The sequence below is a fragment of the Melanerpes formicivorus genome, unplaced genomic scaffold (assembly GCF_026170545.1).
Source record: "Melanerpes formicivorus ecotype bairdi unplaced genomic scaffold, bMelFor1.0.p_v2 SCAF_40, whole genome shotgun sequence".
NCBI classification, from domain to species: Eukaryota; Metazoa; Chordata; class Aves; order Piciformes; family Picidae; genus Melanerpes; species Melanerpes formicivorus.
This window is the reverse complement of record NW_027142392.1, coordinates 5,828,525-5,849,066: the sequence shown is the minus strand read 5'-3', so window position 1 is coordinate 5,849,066 and position 20,542 is coordinate 5,828,525. Positions and strand designations below refer to the sequence as shown.

Below are 20,542 nucleotides of genomic sequence, written 5' to 3'. Positions count from 1 at the left end.
AATATTGTGGCCAGCAGGAGCAGGGAAGTCATTCTGCCCTGTACTTAGCACTGGTTAGGCCACACCTTGAGTACTGTGTCCAGTTCTGGGCCCCTCAATTTAAGAAGGACATGGAGACTCTTGAATGTGTCCAGAGAAGGGCAACGAGGCTGGGGAGAGGCATCGAGCACAGCCTTGTGAGGAGAAGGCTGAGGGAGCTGGGATTGTTTAGCCTGGAGAAGAGGAGGCTCAGGGGAGACCTTACTGCTCTCTACAACTACCTGAAGGGAGGCTGTAGCCAGGAGGGGGTTGGTCTCTTTTCCCAGGCAATCAGAATCAGAACAAGAGGACACAGTCTCAAACTGTGCCAGGGGAGGTTTAGACTTGAGGTGAGGAGAATGTTCTTCACAGAGAGAGTTGTTGGCCATTGGAATGGGCTGCCCAGGGAGGTAGTAGAGTCACCGTCACTGGAGGTGTTCAAGAGGGGATTGGATGTGGCACTTGATGCCATGGTTTAGTAGTCACGAGGTCTTGGGTGACAGGTTGGACTTGATGATCTTTGAGGTCTTCTCCAACCTTACTGATTCTATGATTCTGTGATGGAACAGGTATTCCCAGGAACCAGCCAGGGCAGCAGTGGTGGAGAAAGGATGTGACACAGCCTGATTGGTGACAGCAGATGTTGTCACTTTGCATCCTCCCCACAGCTCCAGATCAGGGCCAAGTGGCCTTAACTGTGGAGTAGCCCTAGTAGCCTATGACACCAACCAACCTCCTCTCACAACTCTGCCCCTATGGCAAAACCTAGCCAGTTATGACTAGTATGGGTGTCTGTTTCATGATCTCACTGCAGAGAACCAGGGCACAGCAACTTTGCTCCTAGCAATCCTCTATCCAAGAAACCTAAACTCTTCAGAAGGGCTCTGCCTTATAAAGAAGAGAGATTTGCCAGCACTCAGCTGCCCCCAAGTCCCTCTAGATGTCCCTGTGAAAGGAAATCAAAACACATTAAAAAAACCTGAATGTGTGCTTTATTATATTTAAGATGCTATTTGTCTATAGGGTTTAAATATGTCTGCCACATAGTTAACAGTAAATGAATGTAATTTTACATGTTCAGCATTTTGATACAGAGTACAGGACTACAAGTGTGGAAAAGGAGCTTGGGAAATTAGCATTTCCTTGATGCACGTATCAAATCCTGCAGCACCACTTAAAAGCTCAGAGTAAGGACTCAAGATGCAGTATTACAAGCACTACTAAATAAACATACCTATATTAAACATTAGAGAAACAAAACAAATGGCACAGGGGTTTAATATTTAAGATCTGATACAGGATTAAAATACTAACTTCTTTTTTCTTTTTTTTTTAAATGTCCTGGTTTCAAATTAATAAATATAAAAACAATATAAAAATATACACCAGTTGATAAAAGGATGCACTGAGTAAGGTTAGAAAGCTAAATTTCACTTTCAAACGTATGCAGGTATGTCTTTAGGGAGAGGATTTCTGTGTAGCTGCGGCTGGTCTTTCGGAAGAAGTCCAAGCTTGTGAGCTGCTCGATGTCACGCACACGTGCGGTGTGCATCTTAAGAAGGTCTTCAACCCACTTGGATTCATCCTCCAGGCTCTGAAATGTACAAATTAAATAAATAAATAAATAAATAAATAAATAACAAGTGCATAGGAACAAACCCCATGCCATGTCAAAAAATCATCTCCAAATGCAGAGTCTAGCACTGGGTGTGTTTGAAGAATCTCTGTGCCCTATACAAGAATCACCAAGGTAAACAAGTTCCAAGAAAACCCATTGGAATGGAACGGAACGGAACAGAACAGAACAGAACAGAACAGAATAGAATAGAATAGAAGAATAGAATAGAAAATAGGATAGAATAGGATAGGATAGGATAGGATAGAAAATAGGATAGGATAGGATAGGATAGAAAATAGGATAGGATAGGATAGGATAGAAAATAGGATAGGATAGGATAGGATAGGATAGGATAGGATAGGATAGGATAGGATAGGATAGGATAGGATAGGATAGGATAGGATAGGATAGGATAGGATAGGATAGGATAGAATAGGATAGAATAGAATAGAATAGAATAGAACAGAACCGAACCAGACCAGGTTGGAAGAGACCCTCAAGGTCATCGCATCCAACCCATCAACCAATCCAACCCACCTAAAAAACTAAACCATGGCACCAAGCACCCCATCAAATCTCCTCCTGAACACCTCCAATGATGGTGACTCCACCACCTCCCCGGGCAGCCCATTCCAATGGGCAATCACTCTCTCTGCATAGAACTTCTTCCTAACATCCAGCCTAAACCTCCCCTGGCGCAGCTATTTAGTTTTAAATTTACCCCTACCCTTCGTCTGACAGCACCTCATCTAACATAATATTGTTTTAATCCTCCTACTTCACTGCTAAGAGACCACTACAGAATCACACACACAGAATCACCAAGGTTGGAAGAGACCTCAAAGATCATCAAGTCCAACCTGTCACCGAAGACTTCATGACTACTAAACCATGGCACCAAGTGCCACGTCCAATTCCCTCTTGAACACCTCCAGGGATGGTGACTCCACCACCTCCCCGGGCAGCACATTCCAATGACTAACAACTCTCTCTGTGAAGAACTTTCTCCTCACCTCAAGTCTAAACTTCCCCTGGTGCAGCTTGAGACTGTATCCTCTTGTTCTGGTGCTGGTTGCCTGGGAGAAGAGACCAATCCCCTCCTGGCTACAACCACCCTTCAGGTAGTTGTAGAGAGCGATAGGGCCTCCCCTGAGCCTCCTCTTCTCCAGGCTAAACAATCCCAGCTGCCTCAGCCTCTCCTTGTATGATTTGTTATACAGCTGGGACTAAAGTTTGTGTTGGTACCTGTAAAATCCTGTTATTGGAATACATATACTATTCACTGATAGAAAAAATACTTTCACTAAGTATTTTTCCATATGAAAAAAAAAACAAAACCACAGGAAGCTGATGCTGCCAGAGTGATCCAGGTTGGGTTGAGTGGGAGTAATCACTTTTAGGGGACTGCTCCTGCTACATGCCTTGTGCCAGCTCCAGCACGTTGGAGCCATCCACAAGCTTATGTAACTCACATCAGAAACATCAGCCCTGCAAAACACTGCAGCTGCTGGCTGTTTGAGTGCGTTAACCAAGCCCAGGGACATGTCCCAGGAGCACTGCAGCCAGCCCTCCAGACTGCACAGCAGGGAGCAAACGTGGGAAAAGGACAGAGCAAACAGGACTTTTCCCCTTTGGACTCTCTGGCTTGCATGTCTACACCACTGCTGGGGAAGTAAGATAGGAAAGAAGGGTTGTGTCTTCATGCGTTTGGACTATATGTGTGTGACTTTCAATTCTTCCTGATAAAAATAAGTTTCTGTCCTTACTCTGAAAATGAGTCCTTTTCTGACGGTCTCAACAAGATCCTCCTACAAAGTAATCCTCTTACCAGTCAAGACTAAGCTGCAGCAATGTCAGAGTCTACTCAACACAGAGATGTGTTACAGACCAGGCACTGGGTCACTCTGCAAAGGCCAAGAGGGTGAGTATGATAGTTTGCACAGAGAGGACATGAAGTACCAGCTAGGTCCGATCTGCCTGCTCTAAAGCAAATGTCCGTGACCCAGTCAGCACTTGTCTGTTTTGAAGCTTTTAAGCTCTAGACCGACTTTGTTCTCTGTGTCACAAGCAACCTAAAGCCCAAACCCAGATCTGGAACATGAAAAGAAAGATGCAAATTAAGAGGGAATGTGTTCCACTCACTCCCCTTCTCCCACAGTTCCATGCTCAGGATTGCTACCTGGCAGCACGAGGCCAAGGGAAACCTCCTGCTCAGCCTTCACCCTAGCCATTAGGTTACTAGCCTGCAAATGGGCCCCAACAAGCATATTATTGCAGACATCTTTGTTGCCTTCAAACTTTCATTTTGAGCAGGAAACCTGCATTTTACAGAGCTTAAAGCAAAGTCCAATTTCTACAAAGCTCATTTTTTGACTACAAGGAGGACTTCTAAGAGTTTGCAGAAGACCTGCAATATGAATAGATGACAGGACTGTTGAGGCTGGTTTAACCCAAGTCCAGAAAGACAGAATTTGCATGACTCCAGAAAATCAACCAACTGCTCTAGTTCCTGGTATGGTATGAAACTGGGTTATCCACATTGCTGGCAAAATTTTCTGCTAAGCTGTGAGCTTCTTAGGTGAAACAGCAGATCTAAGAGAAAGACCTGAGTGTACTCATGGTGCATGATTCTGAGCCACCATTGCAAAACAGGTATGGAAAAAAGCAAATCCTAGATAGCGTCAGAGGAGTTGTGTCCTATGGAAAGAAAAGTATTTTCATTTCAAGATCTCAGCTGGAGTACTTTATGTCATTCATGTTCCAGGGGAAAAAAAGGAAAAAAAAAGGAAAATCAGGCTAGAACAGATGCATAGGAAGGCTACTAAAACACTCAAGCTCTCTGACATGAAGAGTGAAAAAGATCCGGGATCTCCCATGAATAGAGAGAAGTATATGCCTTTGAGAATCATCATAAATCATCACTAGGGTAAATCCCAAAGAAGCCCAGTGAAGGGCTATTTAAGCCATAGAAAAATGTTGACACAAGAATAAATGGGTATAACCTCACCATGGATAAACACAGTTTGGAAATGGAACAAATTCAAACAAGAAGAGTAGTGGTGTTCTCCGACGGCCATGTGAAGAGAGGGAAAGTGTGTGCAACGAGAGCAGAGTGAGGGGAAAGCTAATATTTCTTCAGATCTTAAAAGACAGCTGTGGAGAGGTTAAGGAAAAAATCTTATGTTATCCCATGCATTTAATCCATGAAGTGTGTGAGGTTTTACACGCTCACTTCATTGAACAAGTAAGATGGAACGTGCAAAAGCAAGACTGACACTGTATTTGAATGGCAAAATTATGCCTAACTATTTTCATTCTAGAGCTGCATTTAAATATTTTTGGAATGGTTCTTTGCTGTGTAAAAAAGCACAGATCAGTGTCTGCTAATGACCTTTTAGTAGCACTGAATTCCTCTTAGAACTGTAGATACAGATATAGATACCATAAGTAGCATGAATTACATGAAAAGAAGCCTAGGCTGGAATACATGAAATCAAAAAGAGGTGTGGTAGTTTTAAGGGGTAGTTGGGGGGGGGAATTTCACCCAGAGGTCATTGTTCTTACTACTTTATAAATAAGATTTCAGCCTTTTAAGGGGACCATGATATGCAATATAGGGAAGAAAAAAGAAATTACTTTCTCATAAAATTAAATATGGGAAGAGATACAAGGACAGAGGCACTAATGACTGCCAGATTAGTAACTCCCAGATCAGCAACAGGATCTGGATTCAGAGGAAAAAAGACAATGAAATATATGTAGGACTTTACAAGACTTCTGGTGGAAGACATCTCTGCCCAAAGCAGTTAAGAGTCTAAACAGGGGGAAGCCAGACGTACTCAAGAGAGGGATACGGCTCCAAAAGCATGGTTTTAAAAGGAGGGACCTGAAAGCAGGCATGTTTGATGAACAAGAAAGAGACAGTGTTCCAGGTGAATTGTGTACAGAGTTGGAATGACTATTTCTGCCTGTAGCTGGAAAAGGAGTCTTAAGGTTTGGTGCCAATACAAAATTCGTAACATTAATGTGTTCATTCAGGAAACAGTCTCCTGGCAGCCTCTAGTGAAGTGTCTGTGTGCAGGAATCCACACAGCTGTGTAATGGGAGAATAAGTTCAGGCGGAAGGACAAACCTAAATAGAGCTGCCTGGGAGGACTGCTGTCCTTGCAGAGCACCAAAGCCCAAGGGGACCCAACCCTGCTTCTGCTGCTCCATCAGCTGCCCAGTGTGCATGCTACTTTCTGCAGCTCTGACCAGACCAAAGCATTTGTACTTCACCACAACTCTTACGCTACAGGACATGGCATCCTAAAGAAAGGTAGGAAAGGAATGGGGAAGGTATTTGGTCATCTCTTTCATTAACCTAAACTTTTCCTGTGAATCAAGACATGTTCTAGAAATGGCAAGAACTGGCACACTACCCTTGGCAGGTTTTAGCATGAAGCTTTTATATTGTGTGGGTTGGATACAAGCATATTGTCTGATGCATTCAGACAGCCATAGCAGATGTAGCAATTCAGACTGTATTATACCTGCTTATGGAAAGAGACCTCATTCAAAACACCAGGCTAGCTGCCAGCACAATATGTCTACACACACAACTTCCCTACAATCAGCTCTGAAGATACACTGACAGCCTCTGCTAAAATATAAAAACCTACAGGTTGTTTACTGCCAATCTACTGCATGTCAGTTCTTCCAGACAATTTTAGGTGCAGTAATACTTCCGTATCTTCTCTGTTGTCATGGAGGAGTGCCCTTTTCTAGTGAGTTAAATGTGAGTTATATAGGGCAACAGAATCAGTATCCTGTGCTTTCATTCAGGACATCAGTGAGCACTAGCATCTAATAGTAATGCGGTTTCATGTGTCCTAGGGTTATATTTACCATGGAGCTGCAGTAGTGCAGCAGAACTTACATTGCAGCTCTCGTCATTGTCAGGCCGGTGAGGAAGGATGTAAGAGAGAACAGAGAGTGGTCCATCACACTTGTCAGCTGGCTGAGTGAAATCTAAGCAGCTGGTTATGATGGCATAGTAATGAGTAGGAACAGGGATGGCACTGCCTTCCACAAACCTGGAGGAAGAAAGCAAACATTTACCCACAAACAAAAAACTTGTTTGGCAGAATGTTACATAAACAGCGTGGCCTTTCCTCCCCTACATGTGAGGACACACGTATGCTGTTGAGATGATTCTGATTCCTAAACACTATCTGAAAATGAGCATTCAATTACCTCATGTTCTAATACTGTGCTGTAGAAACACCACATGCCAGCACTGAAAGGTTTCTTCAGTTCAGGGACAGAGAGAAAGCATTTTACTGGAGTAAGAAAAGACTTATCTACCTCAATAGCACTGCTAGGGTTGGCTGTGGTATCCAGTTGTTCTGGGTAATTTTAGAGAAAATAGATTAACTGGAATATAACTCAACTTCACCTTAAAGATGAATGAACATTTAATTTCAAAATCAAGGTGAACAGTTACCTGCTGAATTGCCATTTGCTTATTTTTACCACTGTTCTACCTACAGAGGCATTCAGTTTTCATGAATAATAACTTTGGAAAAAGGTAGACAATTATATCTCCTCCCCAAAATCAGGCCATCCTGGCCTGCATCAGGAACAGTGTGGCCAGCAGGAACAGGGAGGTCATTCTCCCCCTGTACGCTGCACTGGTTAGGCCACACCTTGTGTATTGTGTCCAGTTCTGGGCCCCTCAGTTTAGGAAGGATGTTGCCTTGCTAGAGCATGTCCAGAGAAGGGCAATTAAGTTGGTGAGGGGTTTGGAACACAAGCCCTATGAGGAGAGGCTGAGGGAGCTGGGGTTGCTTAGCCTGGAGGAGACTCAGGGGTGACCTTATCACTCTCTACAACTACCTGAAGGGAAGTTGTAGACAGGCAGAGGTTGGTCTGTTCTCCCAGGCAGCCAGTACCAGAACAAGAGGACACAGTCTCAGGCTGCACCAGGGGAGGTTTAGGCTGGATGTTAGGAAGAAGTTCTATACAGAGAGAGTGGTTGCCCATTGGAATGGGCTGCCCAGGGAGGTGGTGGAGTCACCATCATTGGAAGTGTTCAGGAGGAGGCTTGATGGGGTGCTTGGTGCCACGGTTTAGTTGATTAGGTGGGTTGGATTGGTTGATGGGTTGGACACGATGATCTTGAAGGTCTCTTCCAACCTGGTCTATTCTATTCTATTCTATATAATGTGCAGATAATTAATTGTTTAAGATAAAACCATTACGAAGAGAAGAAACAGTAAACCAACTTAAAGACAAACTCTTACTGTTTTATTTTGTCAGGTGTGTCATGTAAACCGTCGTAGTCATAGTCAAAGATTGGTCCACTTATAACGTTGACTCCGTTTCGTTCAGTGGCGTATCTCTTCACCAAAACTCTTTGGAAATAGTTCCATACCTCTGTGGAGGAGATTAAAAAGAAAAAAAAAATCAAAATTAAATAAAAAAACCCACCACAGTTTTAATAAGTCAAAATATGTGGAGACTTTTTTTTTCCCCTCCTCAAAATAAAAATCCCACAGATGATGGTGGCAGAAATCAAAGGCAGCGTTACAGATTTATGACAGCTACATTCAGTTTGATCAGTAAAGCCTATTCAGACTTCTTGTTCTCTGACAATTTTTTTCCCCCAACCAGTGATAAAGGAAATGTTTGGTACCACTCTGAGGCTGGCATTGCCACAGACATTGCACAGAGAGGCTACTGTTCCTTTGCAAGCAGTAGAAACAGCTATTCACACACTTCAGATGTCCCCATAAGCGCTTTCGTTGCTAGTTTTTATCTAGTTAAAGGGAACAGCATGATTAAAAGCAAAACTCAAACGTTTTAAAAGAAAGAGAAACACAAAGGTCATAGTCTCCCAGTTAAATTCTTCCTGGACACAGAATGTCCAACTTTTAAATTAAGTGTCATCACGGATGACCAAATTATGGTATGGCGTCTCATTACAGAAACTTCTGGGTAGAGCATGACACTCCCTTTCCCACCATGCCCTCTTCAACCATAATAAATGAAGGGAAACACTGGGATCTCCAGTTACATCATTCTTTTCCTTCTTTTTTTTTTCCTTTTTCTTTTGACATTAACAGAAGTGTGTTTAAACAAAACATCTCAGACTTATAAAAGTTGAACTCTTGTCTCGCGAGCTCAGACTGTGAAGTCCATGGCTCCCTGGATGCTGATGGCAGCTTCTGCTTCAGCAAGTTCCCCAGTGCACCTTGTCCAGAGACTGCTCAGTGCCACATGAAGGCCCTTCTCAGGCTGGTGTGGAGGGCCCCACAAGCAATTATCCAACAAGAATCGCAGCTGTGGAAACCACTTGGCAGTACCACTGCTCCAGCTGCTCGCTTCTCCAGCGCATCAGCCTTTACAATAAAAATAGCTCAAAACCAAAGCTTTCCCCTTCCTGAGTTTTCCAGCTTTTCCCAACTTGAGTTCCCACTGCAGCCACACAGACAGTGATGCCAATGCAAAGGCAGACCCAGCCCAGGGGCATCATCTTCAGCTCCATCTAAGCGAGAGCTGCTTAAGTCAGACTCACTACAGAAAAGATGGATACAGAATTATTGCCTGAGCGGACAGAATGGGACAGTGAATTATGAAAGCAAAGCAGAGGAGGGGGTGTCTGCAGCCAGCACTGTCACCAAAGCCAGAATAGCATAAAACCTGCTTCCCTGTTGTGGAAAATGCTCCATATAATAATCTTATCATCTGCTCTAAGTATTGCAGTCTGCACACATAGTGGTTCATCATCTCCCAGGAATGATAGTAGTTCCAGCATTTATTCTCAGATAATCCTTTACCCACTTGTGATGAAGAGGAAGGCCACTAGATAAAATGAGCTGCTGGTAGTGGGTTGCTCTGTGATTAGCATCTCAGCTAATTTGCTTAGACTAACATTTGCATAAGAGCATTTTTATGAAGTGATTTGAAAGTGGGAAATCCCCAATAACTTTGCAGTCTGTAATCACTTAAGTGCCTTTGCTCACATTTCCAGCAAACATCACCACTTGTTCCTAGTCAGAGGTTTCTCAGTTAAAAACACTCTTTTCTGGTTAAAAAGAAAAAGTTTCCCATAGGCTTTGATGTTTATCCAAACCTCTCTGGTCTCAAATCTGAATTGGAAATCTCACAAGAACAGGCTCTTGAGATTCTTCCAAGGCTTCTCAGTTCCTGCCAAGCCAAAAATGCCACCAGAATACTCTGATGGTTTTCCTGCCTCTTGGCAAAACTAGAGAGAAAAGGGATGTGCACATAAAAGAAAAGTAATACTATATATTAGAGAGCAGCTCTGAGGAGAAGGACTTGAGTATGCTGGTGGATGAGAACAGCATGAGCTGGCAATGTACCCTTGTAGCCCAGAAAGTCAACCATATGATGGCCTGCATCAAAAGAAGCATGGCCAGCAGGTCAAGAGAGGTGATTCTCCCCCTCTACTCTGCTCTTGTGAGACCCCATCCGGAGTACCATGCCCAGCTCTGGAATCCCCAACACAAGAAAGATGTGGAACTACTACAGTAGGTCCAGAGGAGCCATCTCCAATGCTGGAAGTGTTAGAAGCCAGGCTGAATGGAGCCTTGAGCAATCTGGTCTATTAGAAGATGTTCCTGCCCGTACCAGGGGAGTGGAACTACATGGTCTTTAAGGTCCAACCAACACCATTCTATGATATCCCTGCAGCACCAAAAGTTTCACCTGGTTTTAAGTATTTGGCATTTTCCATAAATTTGTTTCCCCTTGTTTATCTTTATAGGTTTTTGACCTCACTCTAAGGGCATCAATAGAAAGGTAAAAAATTAATAATTTGTCCCTGAATTAAGACATGCTAAGTGCACGTGCCCAGGCTTGGGCACTCTCAAGTTGCTCCAGCTGAGAAGCAAAAGCATGTTGCCTAAGTAAATTCTGCATGAGCTTGGGCTATAGACAAGAAAATCTGAATGTCTTGCACAAACTGAATTACTGCAGCATGAAGTAAAATTGCTGAGCTACAGCACATCTGTGCTCTTATCTTAGCCTTGCACCAAGGATAATAAACCTTCCTCAAAAGTTAAGGTTTTCCTTGTGGTATTTTTTGCCTGCCCATACCTAGTACTATATAAATGTCTATATGTATTATCTGCTGACTACTGGTAGCTGAACTTTATATTCACCCATTGATTCATTCCATAGTCCAACACACAGGTTAAAAACAAACAAACAAACCAACCCCAAAACCCAACAAACCAAACCAAACTGTTGGGAAAATAAATAAAGCCAAGCAAAGAGAACTTACTTTTGAATGCAGGATACATTGGAATTACATTTGTTATTAGAAAAGCATCGTATTTTGCTTCTGCAGAGGAACTTAATTCTGAAAATAACAAACCAGAAAAATATTAATAAGATGAAATATCATAAATTCAAATAATAATAGTAATAAAATGTTTTGAAGAAAATGGTTTCAGAGATTAACCAACTGCCATTGAACAGAAATCTGAATGATACATTCTGAAGTGCAAGTTACATGCATAAAGTCTGTCTTTATGTGACATATGAACATGGAAAGTAAGGTTTTATATTTGCTTCAAGTGCCAACCAGGTCAAAATATTCTAATAGTCTTTCTATTTTTGCAGTCTGAAAAGTCAGAGAGCTGATCTGCAGGTTTTTACAAAAAGAGGGAGGAGCATGGGATTATCTTCCAGGTCTCAGCAAGCCTCTGCACCAGTAATTCCATCAGAAATTCACCATAAAATATTCCAGCCACTGAGAGAAGTAGACAGAGAAACGGATTTCACAGCTGTGGGATAGTTGTGTCCCTCGCACATTTACTAACCCCAAAAGAACACTGTTCTAAGACTGAACCAATGCAGAATCCAGGACACACAGTTATAGGAGTTTCTACTGGTACTGTTTCTACAGGATGGTAGAAATTTTTAAAGTATGCAGAAGCCTAATTTGGATTTATAAATTAAATGCACATTTCTTTTCCTGTTGTTGGAAATAAAAACTAAAACTTCATTCCCAGTTCATATGAGTTAGTATCTATCCACTGACTTCAGAAGGCCAGCTTTTGAAGATTGTCTTCCTGCTTGTGCTCCTATTCTCTGCAATTCTTTGTTCACTTTTAACATCGTTAATCAAACTGAGACTCTTTACTGGATTGGTGCATGAAGTTGGGCACCAGTTTGGAGCATTGCTCATGGAGCTGGCAACTTCTAGCACCGGGCCTTTGGTCCTCAGCAAGTGCAGAAAGAGTAATATATCCATTCAGGAGGAGACTTGACAGGGTGCTTGGTTACATGGGTTAGTTGATTAGGTGGTGTTGGATGATAGGTTGGACGCGATGATCTTGAAGGTCTCTTCCAACCTGGTTTATTCTATTCTATTCCACTCTGCCCCATATGTGACATCAGTGAGAAGCAGCTCCTCTGAGGAAATTAACCCGTTCCTACCCATGTGCTTTCTCAACAGTCTCATGAACCTCCCTCAGAAAAGCTCTTAGAACTTACGAGGAGGGAAAAGGAAGCCATAGGACAGCTGTCTGTCGCCTCTGTAGGCTGAGCAGCTCTGGCTGTTTCCTGGAGAAATGCGGAGGTCAGGCCTCACACAGCTGGCCAGGTGCTCCGGCACACTTGATACCTCTGCCTGAAAAGAGGGACATCGACAGAAATTACAGGAAAAATAACTCCAGCATTTATTGTTGAAAGATAATTGTTTCATAGACTCAAACAGATTACATGACAGGCCTCACGTGGAGTAAACTAAAGCACCTGATCGTACAACAAAAATCCTTCTCTTGCATCTGCTCCAGAACCTCTCCTTCAGGTAGAAGAATTACTTTGTGGGGAAAAATTCAAATGAAGTTGCTGCTTATTCATCAAGCAAAACTTAGAAAGACAATGAAAAACAGAAGAAGAAACACACAGCCCTTCTGCCTTAAAACTCTTCTCCTGAAGGAAAAAATATAAAAGGATTTTTAGCACCCTAACAATGGTATTTGGCAAAAAATTCTGGCGGGAAAATCTGCTTGGGGAAAAGAGAATTTTAGGGTTTCAAGAATACAGATAACTAAACAGGTTTTCACAGGACTTTTCACATACATTTTCTCCAGAACAAAGACATCACAAACCTGTTTGGAAACAGTGTAGGATGTCCAGAGAGGCATCAGGAACGTTTCACTGTAGCCACTTTCAAAGTCATGGTGATGCAAGATATTGTATTTTGTGCGATACAGTACTGCGGGGCGCCCATAGAGAAGATGCTTGTCTACAGATTAGAAGAACATTACAGTTACATTCATTACTGAAATCCTTAAAGATAAATTAAAAAATAAAAACAGGTTGGCTTTCCAAAACATGTTGATTTTACAGTAATCCTTAATGGAATACTGACCCTGAGTAACTGCTAAGGAGCCATTATAACAAAGAGAGCAGCAGTTCTTCATAGTTTGGTTGGGATCCCTGTTCCAGGCTTATAACCCACTCTGGGCTTAAAAGTTCCCTCTGCACTTGAACATTTGTTGGCATCCAAGCATGGAGAGAGGGTGTTTCTCCAACCACAGGAGTCTCCAACCACAAAGACTCCATCTTTCTGCCCACATACCAGACACACATGTGGTCCTTAGCACTTCTTTTGTAGCTTTAAATCATTCTCCATCCTATCACTTCTGTCACTCTTCTCCAAGCTTTCTCTCTTTTTCTAATATTCCTCTCAAAAGAGAGGCAAAAGTGGAAACTCACTAAAAGAGGTTATTCTTTCTGCTTTGGCAATACAGATCATGTTCTGAAGGCTGATGTGCTATTTTCTGTCAGTAATATCAAAGGAAATAAACAAACAAACCCCACCCTTTTCCTAATGTTTCCTACAAAAAAAACCACCTCCAGCTCTGCAAAACTTGCACTATATTATGGTTAAATGCCACCTCTGACAAACTTGCTTATAAAAAGACCTAAAAAATCATAGAAATAGAAGAAAAATAATTTTTCTGGATAGTCTTGCGTGTCACAGAATGGCTTACGCTGGAAGGGACCTTAGAGATCATCCATTCCAACTTCCCCACCATGCGCAGGAACACTTCTCAACTACACTTGGCTGCTCAAGGCCTCAGATGCACTGTGCTGCATGATTCATTGATGTTGATAACCATTTGGCAAACAGTCTTGGGTGGCTTTTGGAAATCAAAACATAGAAACAAGGAAAGCAACCTAACACTGTTCACAGACTTGAAAGAAACAGGCATGTTTTATTGGTGCTTGAGTCCAAATAGAGGATCTTTTTATACAACACAAGAAAGAAAAGTAAAAGAAGCCTCATTTAAGGCAAAGATTATATCCTTGCTTTATTTAAAAGAATCTGAAATAACCTTTTTCTTCTGCATATGAATAACAATATCAGCTATATATGCATGGTGCAGTATGCAGGAGAAGGGAATTTCCAGCTAAACACAGGAAGATGCATGCACAGGTGCTGCAGCCTGCCAGACAACAAAACAACTTGCAGGGAAATCTGCTTATTTTATGTAAGGAGGACTTACTTCAGCTTAACAGAAACCCTAAAAACCATTAAGTGGAATTGGTTTAAATGCTTACATCTTTCCTACCCCCAACCTGGAGAAACCAGCCTGAACAATCCTGGTAAAACACAGTGTGCAGATGTGGTCTGAGTGGTTTTTACCATTTATAGCTTGTGGTAGAATTGAGAACTGCCTCTTGCAGCCTCTCCTTTCTTCATCTCTCCACCTCCACAGCAAAGATTAAATGTAAGGCAATGGAAAGCAAAAGCTGAAACTCCTATCGCTTTCAACGGCACTTTAGCCCTGGTTACAGCAAAAGGTAGTGTGCTTTCCCTTATGTGAGCAGCACTTAATCTCCTGTATGTCTGTGTGCTATTTTGACAGTTACTTGAAAAGAAGCCTCAACTGCACATTAACTAAACCAAACCAGGAATTTCTCTGGTATCAGTGATACAAAGTAATTTCCAAAAGAAAACAAAAATAGCTTTTACTAACCGAGGCCCTGGGGTCTTACCTTCTGTTCCCTTGACGTGGAAACGCTTGTTGAGTTCATCCAACTTGTTCTTCTCAGGAAGACCAAAAAATAAAATAAAATAAAATAAAATAAAATAAATTCAAGATTAGGAGCACTGGAACATGCTGACATCTTGTTTTATTAGGCATCTAGCAAAACAAAACTAGCGCTATAAAACACTGATGATTTTCTGTTGTTTGTTTCCTGTTTTACAAAAAGCCATCATTGTTCCAAAACCCTGCTCACACATGTCACAAGTAGGATCTGGGGAATTCTTACAGATCAAACCCTTCAAGATAAAATGGCTGCCACTTTACTAGGCAACTACTCTTTATAGTGGAAGCATCAGCAGGTTGTAAACACTTACCTTATCATCACACGTACATCCTATATCAAAATCTGATGCAGAAGGTAGAGCAACAGGATAGAGTGGTTTAGCAACTTCATCTGGCACAGTTGGTTTATAAACATTGGCTCTCAGCAGGTGATTTAAACTTCCATGAGTGCCATTATTTGGAGCAGGCTTTAAACCAAGCAGATCTATGGAAGCACCACAGAAAAATGATAATTAGATTGCAAACATAGAATCATAGAATCAATAAGGTTGGAAAAGCCCTCAAAGATCATCAAGTCCAACCTGCCACCCAAGACCCCATGACTACTAAACCATGGCACCAAGTGCCATGTCCAATCGCCTCTTAAACATACTCAGTAGCATCTCTACCAAGCTAAGACATTTATTTGCAATACTACTTACACCCACAACATGTTAATGAATGCTTCCAACGTAACAAAAATACTAACATTTTGTCCAAATCATAAAATTGCAGATGTTGCCTGAACAGCATGGTAGTTATTATGACAAGAAGATTAATTTGCATCAAGACACTGGAAAACAGTTCTGTTATAACAACTTCCAATGCAAACCTATGTGCTAACCTTACACCAACCATCTGGTGCGCAGTGCTTTATAGATAGAGGACAGTTACCCTTTTGGTACTTCATGTTTGGAAAATAATATTAATTTAATAACTGAAATTACATTTCTGGCTTGAAAGTTGTATTGCCCTGGAAAATCAGTAATGAAGAGCCTAAAGAATACCTACACACATCATCAAATTCTCCTTCGTGGCTACAGTACAAGTACAGTACAAGTCACACCAGGAGATGCCACAGAAAACAAAGTGATGCCCCTGATCTACTCCATGAGACATGCATGTGAAGAAGCCATGTCTAAACAAAAACCTCCTTCTGAGGTGCAGGTACCATATTGCTGTCTACAACTACCTGAAGGGAGGTTGCAGCCAGGTGGGGATTGGTCTCTTCTCCCAGGTAACCACCAATAGAACAAGAGGACACAGTCTCAAGCTGTGCCAGGGGAAGTGTAGGCTGGATGTTAGGAAGAAATTCTTCACAGAAAGAGTGATTGGCCATTGGAATAGGCTGCCCAGGGAGGTGCTGGTGTCATCATCACTGGAGGTGTTTAAGAAGAGACTGGATGGGACACTTGGTGCCATGGTTTAGTTGATTATATAGTGCTGGGTGATAGGTTGGACTCCATGATTTTGAAGGTCTTTTCCAACCTGCTCTGCTCTGCTCTGCTCTGCTCTATTCTATCCTATCCTATCCTATCCTATCCTATCCTATCCTATCCTATCCTATCCTATCCTATCCTATCCTATCCTATCCTATCCTATCCTATCCTATCCTATCCTATCCTATCCTATCCTATCCTGTAGCAGAGCGTATTTAATCTCTGCCAAGGTGCACTCAGCAAAACTATGTTATCCCACCTCTACTGGCCAGCTGCTAAAGCACAGCAAACTGAGGCCCCTGAGACATGCCTTCAACCTCACTGCCAAAGGGCAAGTGCATGGGAAAGGGGGTCAGGGGAGGAGACACTGATAGGGAGTCAGGGTATGAGCTCATGGCTGCCTAAACAAAGTCCTATTAGCAAAAACAACGTGTTGCACTTGCAGTTTCTCAAGCAGATAGCTTACCACACATGACGTTGTATAGTTCAATATTTTCAAAAGGAGGTACTTTGGTCTTGTATTTGAATGTAGGGCCATAACCTATAAAAACAGTCTTAAAAAAAAAAGAAAGAAAAACCAATAAGGAAGAGAGAAGAATACAAAAGAAGAGCATTACAAGGTACGTGGGGTTTCAGTGAATGTTTACATTTTAGAGACCTTCAATTTCTTCTGCCTTCAATGACCCTACCACAAAGGTTACTGCATTGCTCATACCTGCATGCTGTTTATCTTGTTGTCATAGCCATGGTCTCCATGGAAGAAACATTTTCCCGTTGGTTTCTTGTAAACGTCCACAGCTTTTCTAAATTGAAAAAGCATTAGAACATTTCCTAAAAGGTGTAGGGATGGTGGCTGACCTGACAACATACTGTGAGGGTAGGAGGGATGCAATGTACTGCTTATCTTTCTTTAATAACCATGGTGGAGACTGTAGGATCATACAACAACCCCAGAGTTTCTCCCTCTGATGCCACTGCAAATCTAAGAGCCAGCTCTTACTCACTGATAACTGCTTCAGCATCACCTAATTTCCTACATACTGGAGGTATTTTGGACCACACTCTTCCAATTCTCCAAAGGCCAACAGAGGCTTCTAAGAAGCATTTTAGTGTTGCTACAATGCTGCAAATGCCACACAATGCTGTAAAGTGCTTTCACCTCTTTGCCTTCCACCCAATAAACAAGAAAAGAGGAGCATAGACAAAGCTGGAAGGAAAGGAGAAAGACTGTGATGAAGATGAATAGTTGAGAAAAATCAGCGCTGTGTCACAGGAATGCAAATGATCACCTTGATACTGATTTTCTTTATATATACGTGGAAAATGGAGGAATTCTAATTGCCAGCTTGTTCCAGACTGTGTTTTTACAGTTTTATGAGGGCCACAGGCAGTGGACCAGGTTATCCCACAAGTTAATTTCTTCATCCGCAACAAAATGGTGCTGAGCCGAAGTTTGATTTTGGCCTTGCAAATTACTAGAGCTACAGCAATTAGGTCTGTAACTACCATTTTCCTGGCTGTGACTACACAATTATTTAGTTATATTACAAATAAATGATTAGTGAATTAGATTTCAGAAAATCTACTAAAGAAATAAGTCCAGGAAAGTCTGATGTCATTAATAAGAAATTACTACATGTGAATTAATTTGAGCCATCCCATCAGTTACAGTAAAGTTCTTAAAACTAAACCTTTAATAGGCCTAAAATCCAGTGTGTGATTCTTTGACATGAACCCTAGCCACAGAAACTACATGGGGCAGCCAGCCAGCCAGCTACTGGAGTTATGCAAGAAAGCACCTGGAGTTTCTCATTCACTGCTTCAGCAGAGTGATCCTTGCATAATTCATGGAAAGATAAGCACAGATGTCAAAAGGCACTTACAACACACCGTGTGTTTGCCTGGCACCTATATGGGCAAAACCTCCTGTCAGATTAAAGCTCACAGCAGACTACCATGAGCCCAAAGCTGTGTCATCTTCCAAGAATCACTGAGTCAGCTTTATGCAGCTGTAATACACAATGTGTCAAAAGATGAAAGAAAGAAACCAAAGAACATTAAATCAGAAGGGGGTTCACAATTCATAAACAAAAGCTACTCCTTTTCACTCTGCATGTATGTGCCAGCTTGTTTCTCCTTGCTCCATTTTTATCTAATAATCAAATAATATTACAAATTGCCCATATCTTATAACTGAAAATTCAGAGGCATATGCCAACATTTTGATGGCCACCCTGTCACACCCTTCCACATGTTCTCAGATGTTCACCCACTCTGCCAATATTTCTATTTCCTTTCCATTCACTTACTATACACACTCAGTCTCTTGTTCCCTAACATCCCCTGGTCAAATACATGCTGCCTTCTTCCTACCATATTTCCTGCTTTCTGGTTGGAATAGGCTTGCACCTCATTAAAAAAGCTTATCAGCTCCTCTACTTGAGCTAATCAGCCCAAAATCACACAGCTACTTGAGGAAACCTATCAGGGCTTCTACCCTCTTATCCAGCTACTGATTTCCCCACACTTTAAAACAATTTTGTGTTCCGAGTCACATCTCCCTGCATCAAACATGACTGAACTTCAATCAGGAGTTCAAAACTCCTCATGCTCCCAGGGTACAGGAATGGGATGCTGACAATTCCAGGTGTCTCATTTCCTCAGGGATAAAAAAAAAGAAAGAACAAAAGGCTGAAACTCCAGATGGAAGCAAAAGTAAGAGTGTACCTTGCCACATGCCATTTGCGATCCACCAGTAAATGGACATCCTCGATTCTTCGGTTGTAGGCGTAGTGCAAGCGCTTAGGCAGGTGCTGCTTCAAGTAAGGCTTGAAGTGCTGATCTGGCTTTCTACACTGAAAAACAAATGGTTACAAACAACATTGCTCTCGGTTAGTTTAGATGCACACAAAACCTCGAAGTGCAGAAATCAAGCTACTGGAGTCGTTATTGACGATGTGTTGTTGTGTACATCTTAAAGAGTATGTGGTCCATCCCTTTCTGTGGGGTCATTATGTAAGATGAGGAGCTTAGGGAGCCAATTCAAATATGTATCATGAAAGTTTCATTCTCATGACAGCCTTTTTGAAAGCATCATGCACAACATCACACTTAGCTCACAAAGGAAGAATTTGATCCTAACTGGAGCAGAGCTCAAGTTTCAGAGGAAAGATGAATGTTCAATAAATATATCTAACCTGCAGATATATTTGAAGTCATCTGGTTACAAAAACTGATATATTTTTAATTAACTTTTAAGTTTAAACATATTTTTTTTTCCATTAAAAGAAAGATTATAGTTGAAGGCTATCAAACAAAGTTTTTCAGCATCTTGAAAGTGCTGGTAAAATATTTACCCTGAAAGATTATTTTCCATTTCTGAAGAAATGAATAAATAGGCTCAATTCAGGGAGTCAGCATGGTCAGGGTGATTCTGGCTCTGCGTTGCCCAAAAAGGTTATAAAAGCTACTACAGCAGCAAACAGTGGAATCTATGACAAGCATTAATCTGTACTCATAAAGGGCACTATTTAACACTCTTTATAGAATCACAGAATCAGTAAGGTTGGAAAAGACCTCAAAGGTCATCAAGTCCAACCTGTCACCCAAGACCTCAGGACTACTAAACCACATCTTCAAGTGCCACGTTCAACCTCTTTTTGAACACCTCCAGAGATGGTGACTCCACCACCTCCCTGGGCAGCCCATTCCAATGACTAACAACTCTCTCTGTGAAGAGCTTTCTCCTCACCTCAAGTCTAAACTTCCCCTGGTGCAGCTTGAGACTGTGTCCTCTTGTTCTGGTGCTGGTTGCCTGGGAGAAGAGACCAGCCCCCTCCTGGCTACAACCTCCCTTCAGGTAGTTGTAGACAGCAGTAAGATCTCCCCTCAGCCTCCTCTTCTCCAGGCTAAACAATCACAGCTCCCTCAGCCTCTCTTCACAGGGCTTGTGCTTGATGCCTCTCCCCAGCCTTGTTGCCCTTCTCTGGACACATTCAAGAGTCTCAATGTCCTTCTTAAATTGAGGGGCCCAGAACTGGACACAGTACTCAAGGTGTGTCCTAACCAGTGCTATTCATGTTAATGGTTGGTTTTCCTGTCTAATAAGAGATGCTGAAATAAGATGTGAAGTGAACAGTGCAGTATAGAAATATACCTCTCAGTCATAAATACTTACTGTAAGGTTGGCAACAATCACTTTAGGGTCATCTGTTAAGCAAAGAAGGGGGAACAAAAAAAAAAAAAAGATAACATTAAAGATGAACAATTTGCAGAATAAAACACGAGGTAATGATGTGATTTTACAGAAGCAATCTTACTAAAAGCGCACTGTATATATCAGGTAAGAT

General features: G+C 41.9%; 1 protein-coding gene across 4 annotated transcripts in view; it reads right to left on the bottom strand.

The window, feature by feature from the left end:
- Nucleotides 1-987: 987 nt before the first annotated feature.
- The window catches only part of ENPP2 (ectonucleotide pyrophosphatase/phosphodiesterase 2), a 70,536-nt gene continuing 50,981 nt past the window's right edge, over nt 988-20,542 (bottom strand). For all 4 annotated transcript variants that reach the window (XM_068158649.1, XM_068158645.1, XM_068158646.1 and 1 more), the window contains exons 14-25: nt 20,371-20,402; nt 18,921-19,048; nt 16,909-16,996; nt 16,660-16,747; nt 15,027-15,199; nt 14,660-14,708; nt 12,763-12,899; nt 12,143-12,278; nt 10,926-11,003; nt 7,921-8,053; nt 6,555-6,711; nt 988-1,612 (exon numbers count right to left, since the gene is read on the bottom strand). In XM_068158649.1, coding sequence (XP_068014750.1) covers nt 1,442-1,612; nt 6,555-6,711; nt 7,921-8,053; nt 10,926-11,003; nt 12,143-12,278; nt 12,763-12,899; nt 14,660-14,708; nt 15,027-15,199; nt 16,660-16,747; nt 16,909-16,996; nt 18,921-19,048; nt 20,371-20,402 — 1,370 coding nt within the window. In that variant the 3' untranslated portion in view covers nt 988-1,441. The remainder of the gene's footprint in view (nt 1,613-6,554; nt 6,712-7,920; nt 8,054-10,925; nt 11,004-12,142; nt 12,279-12,762; nt 12,900-14,659; nt 14,709-15,026; nt 15,200-16,659; nt 16,748-16,908; nt 16,997-18,920; nt 19,049-20,370; nt 20,403-20,542) is intronic.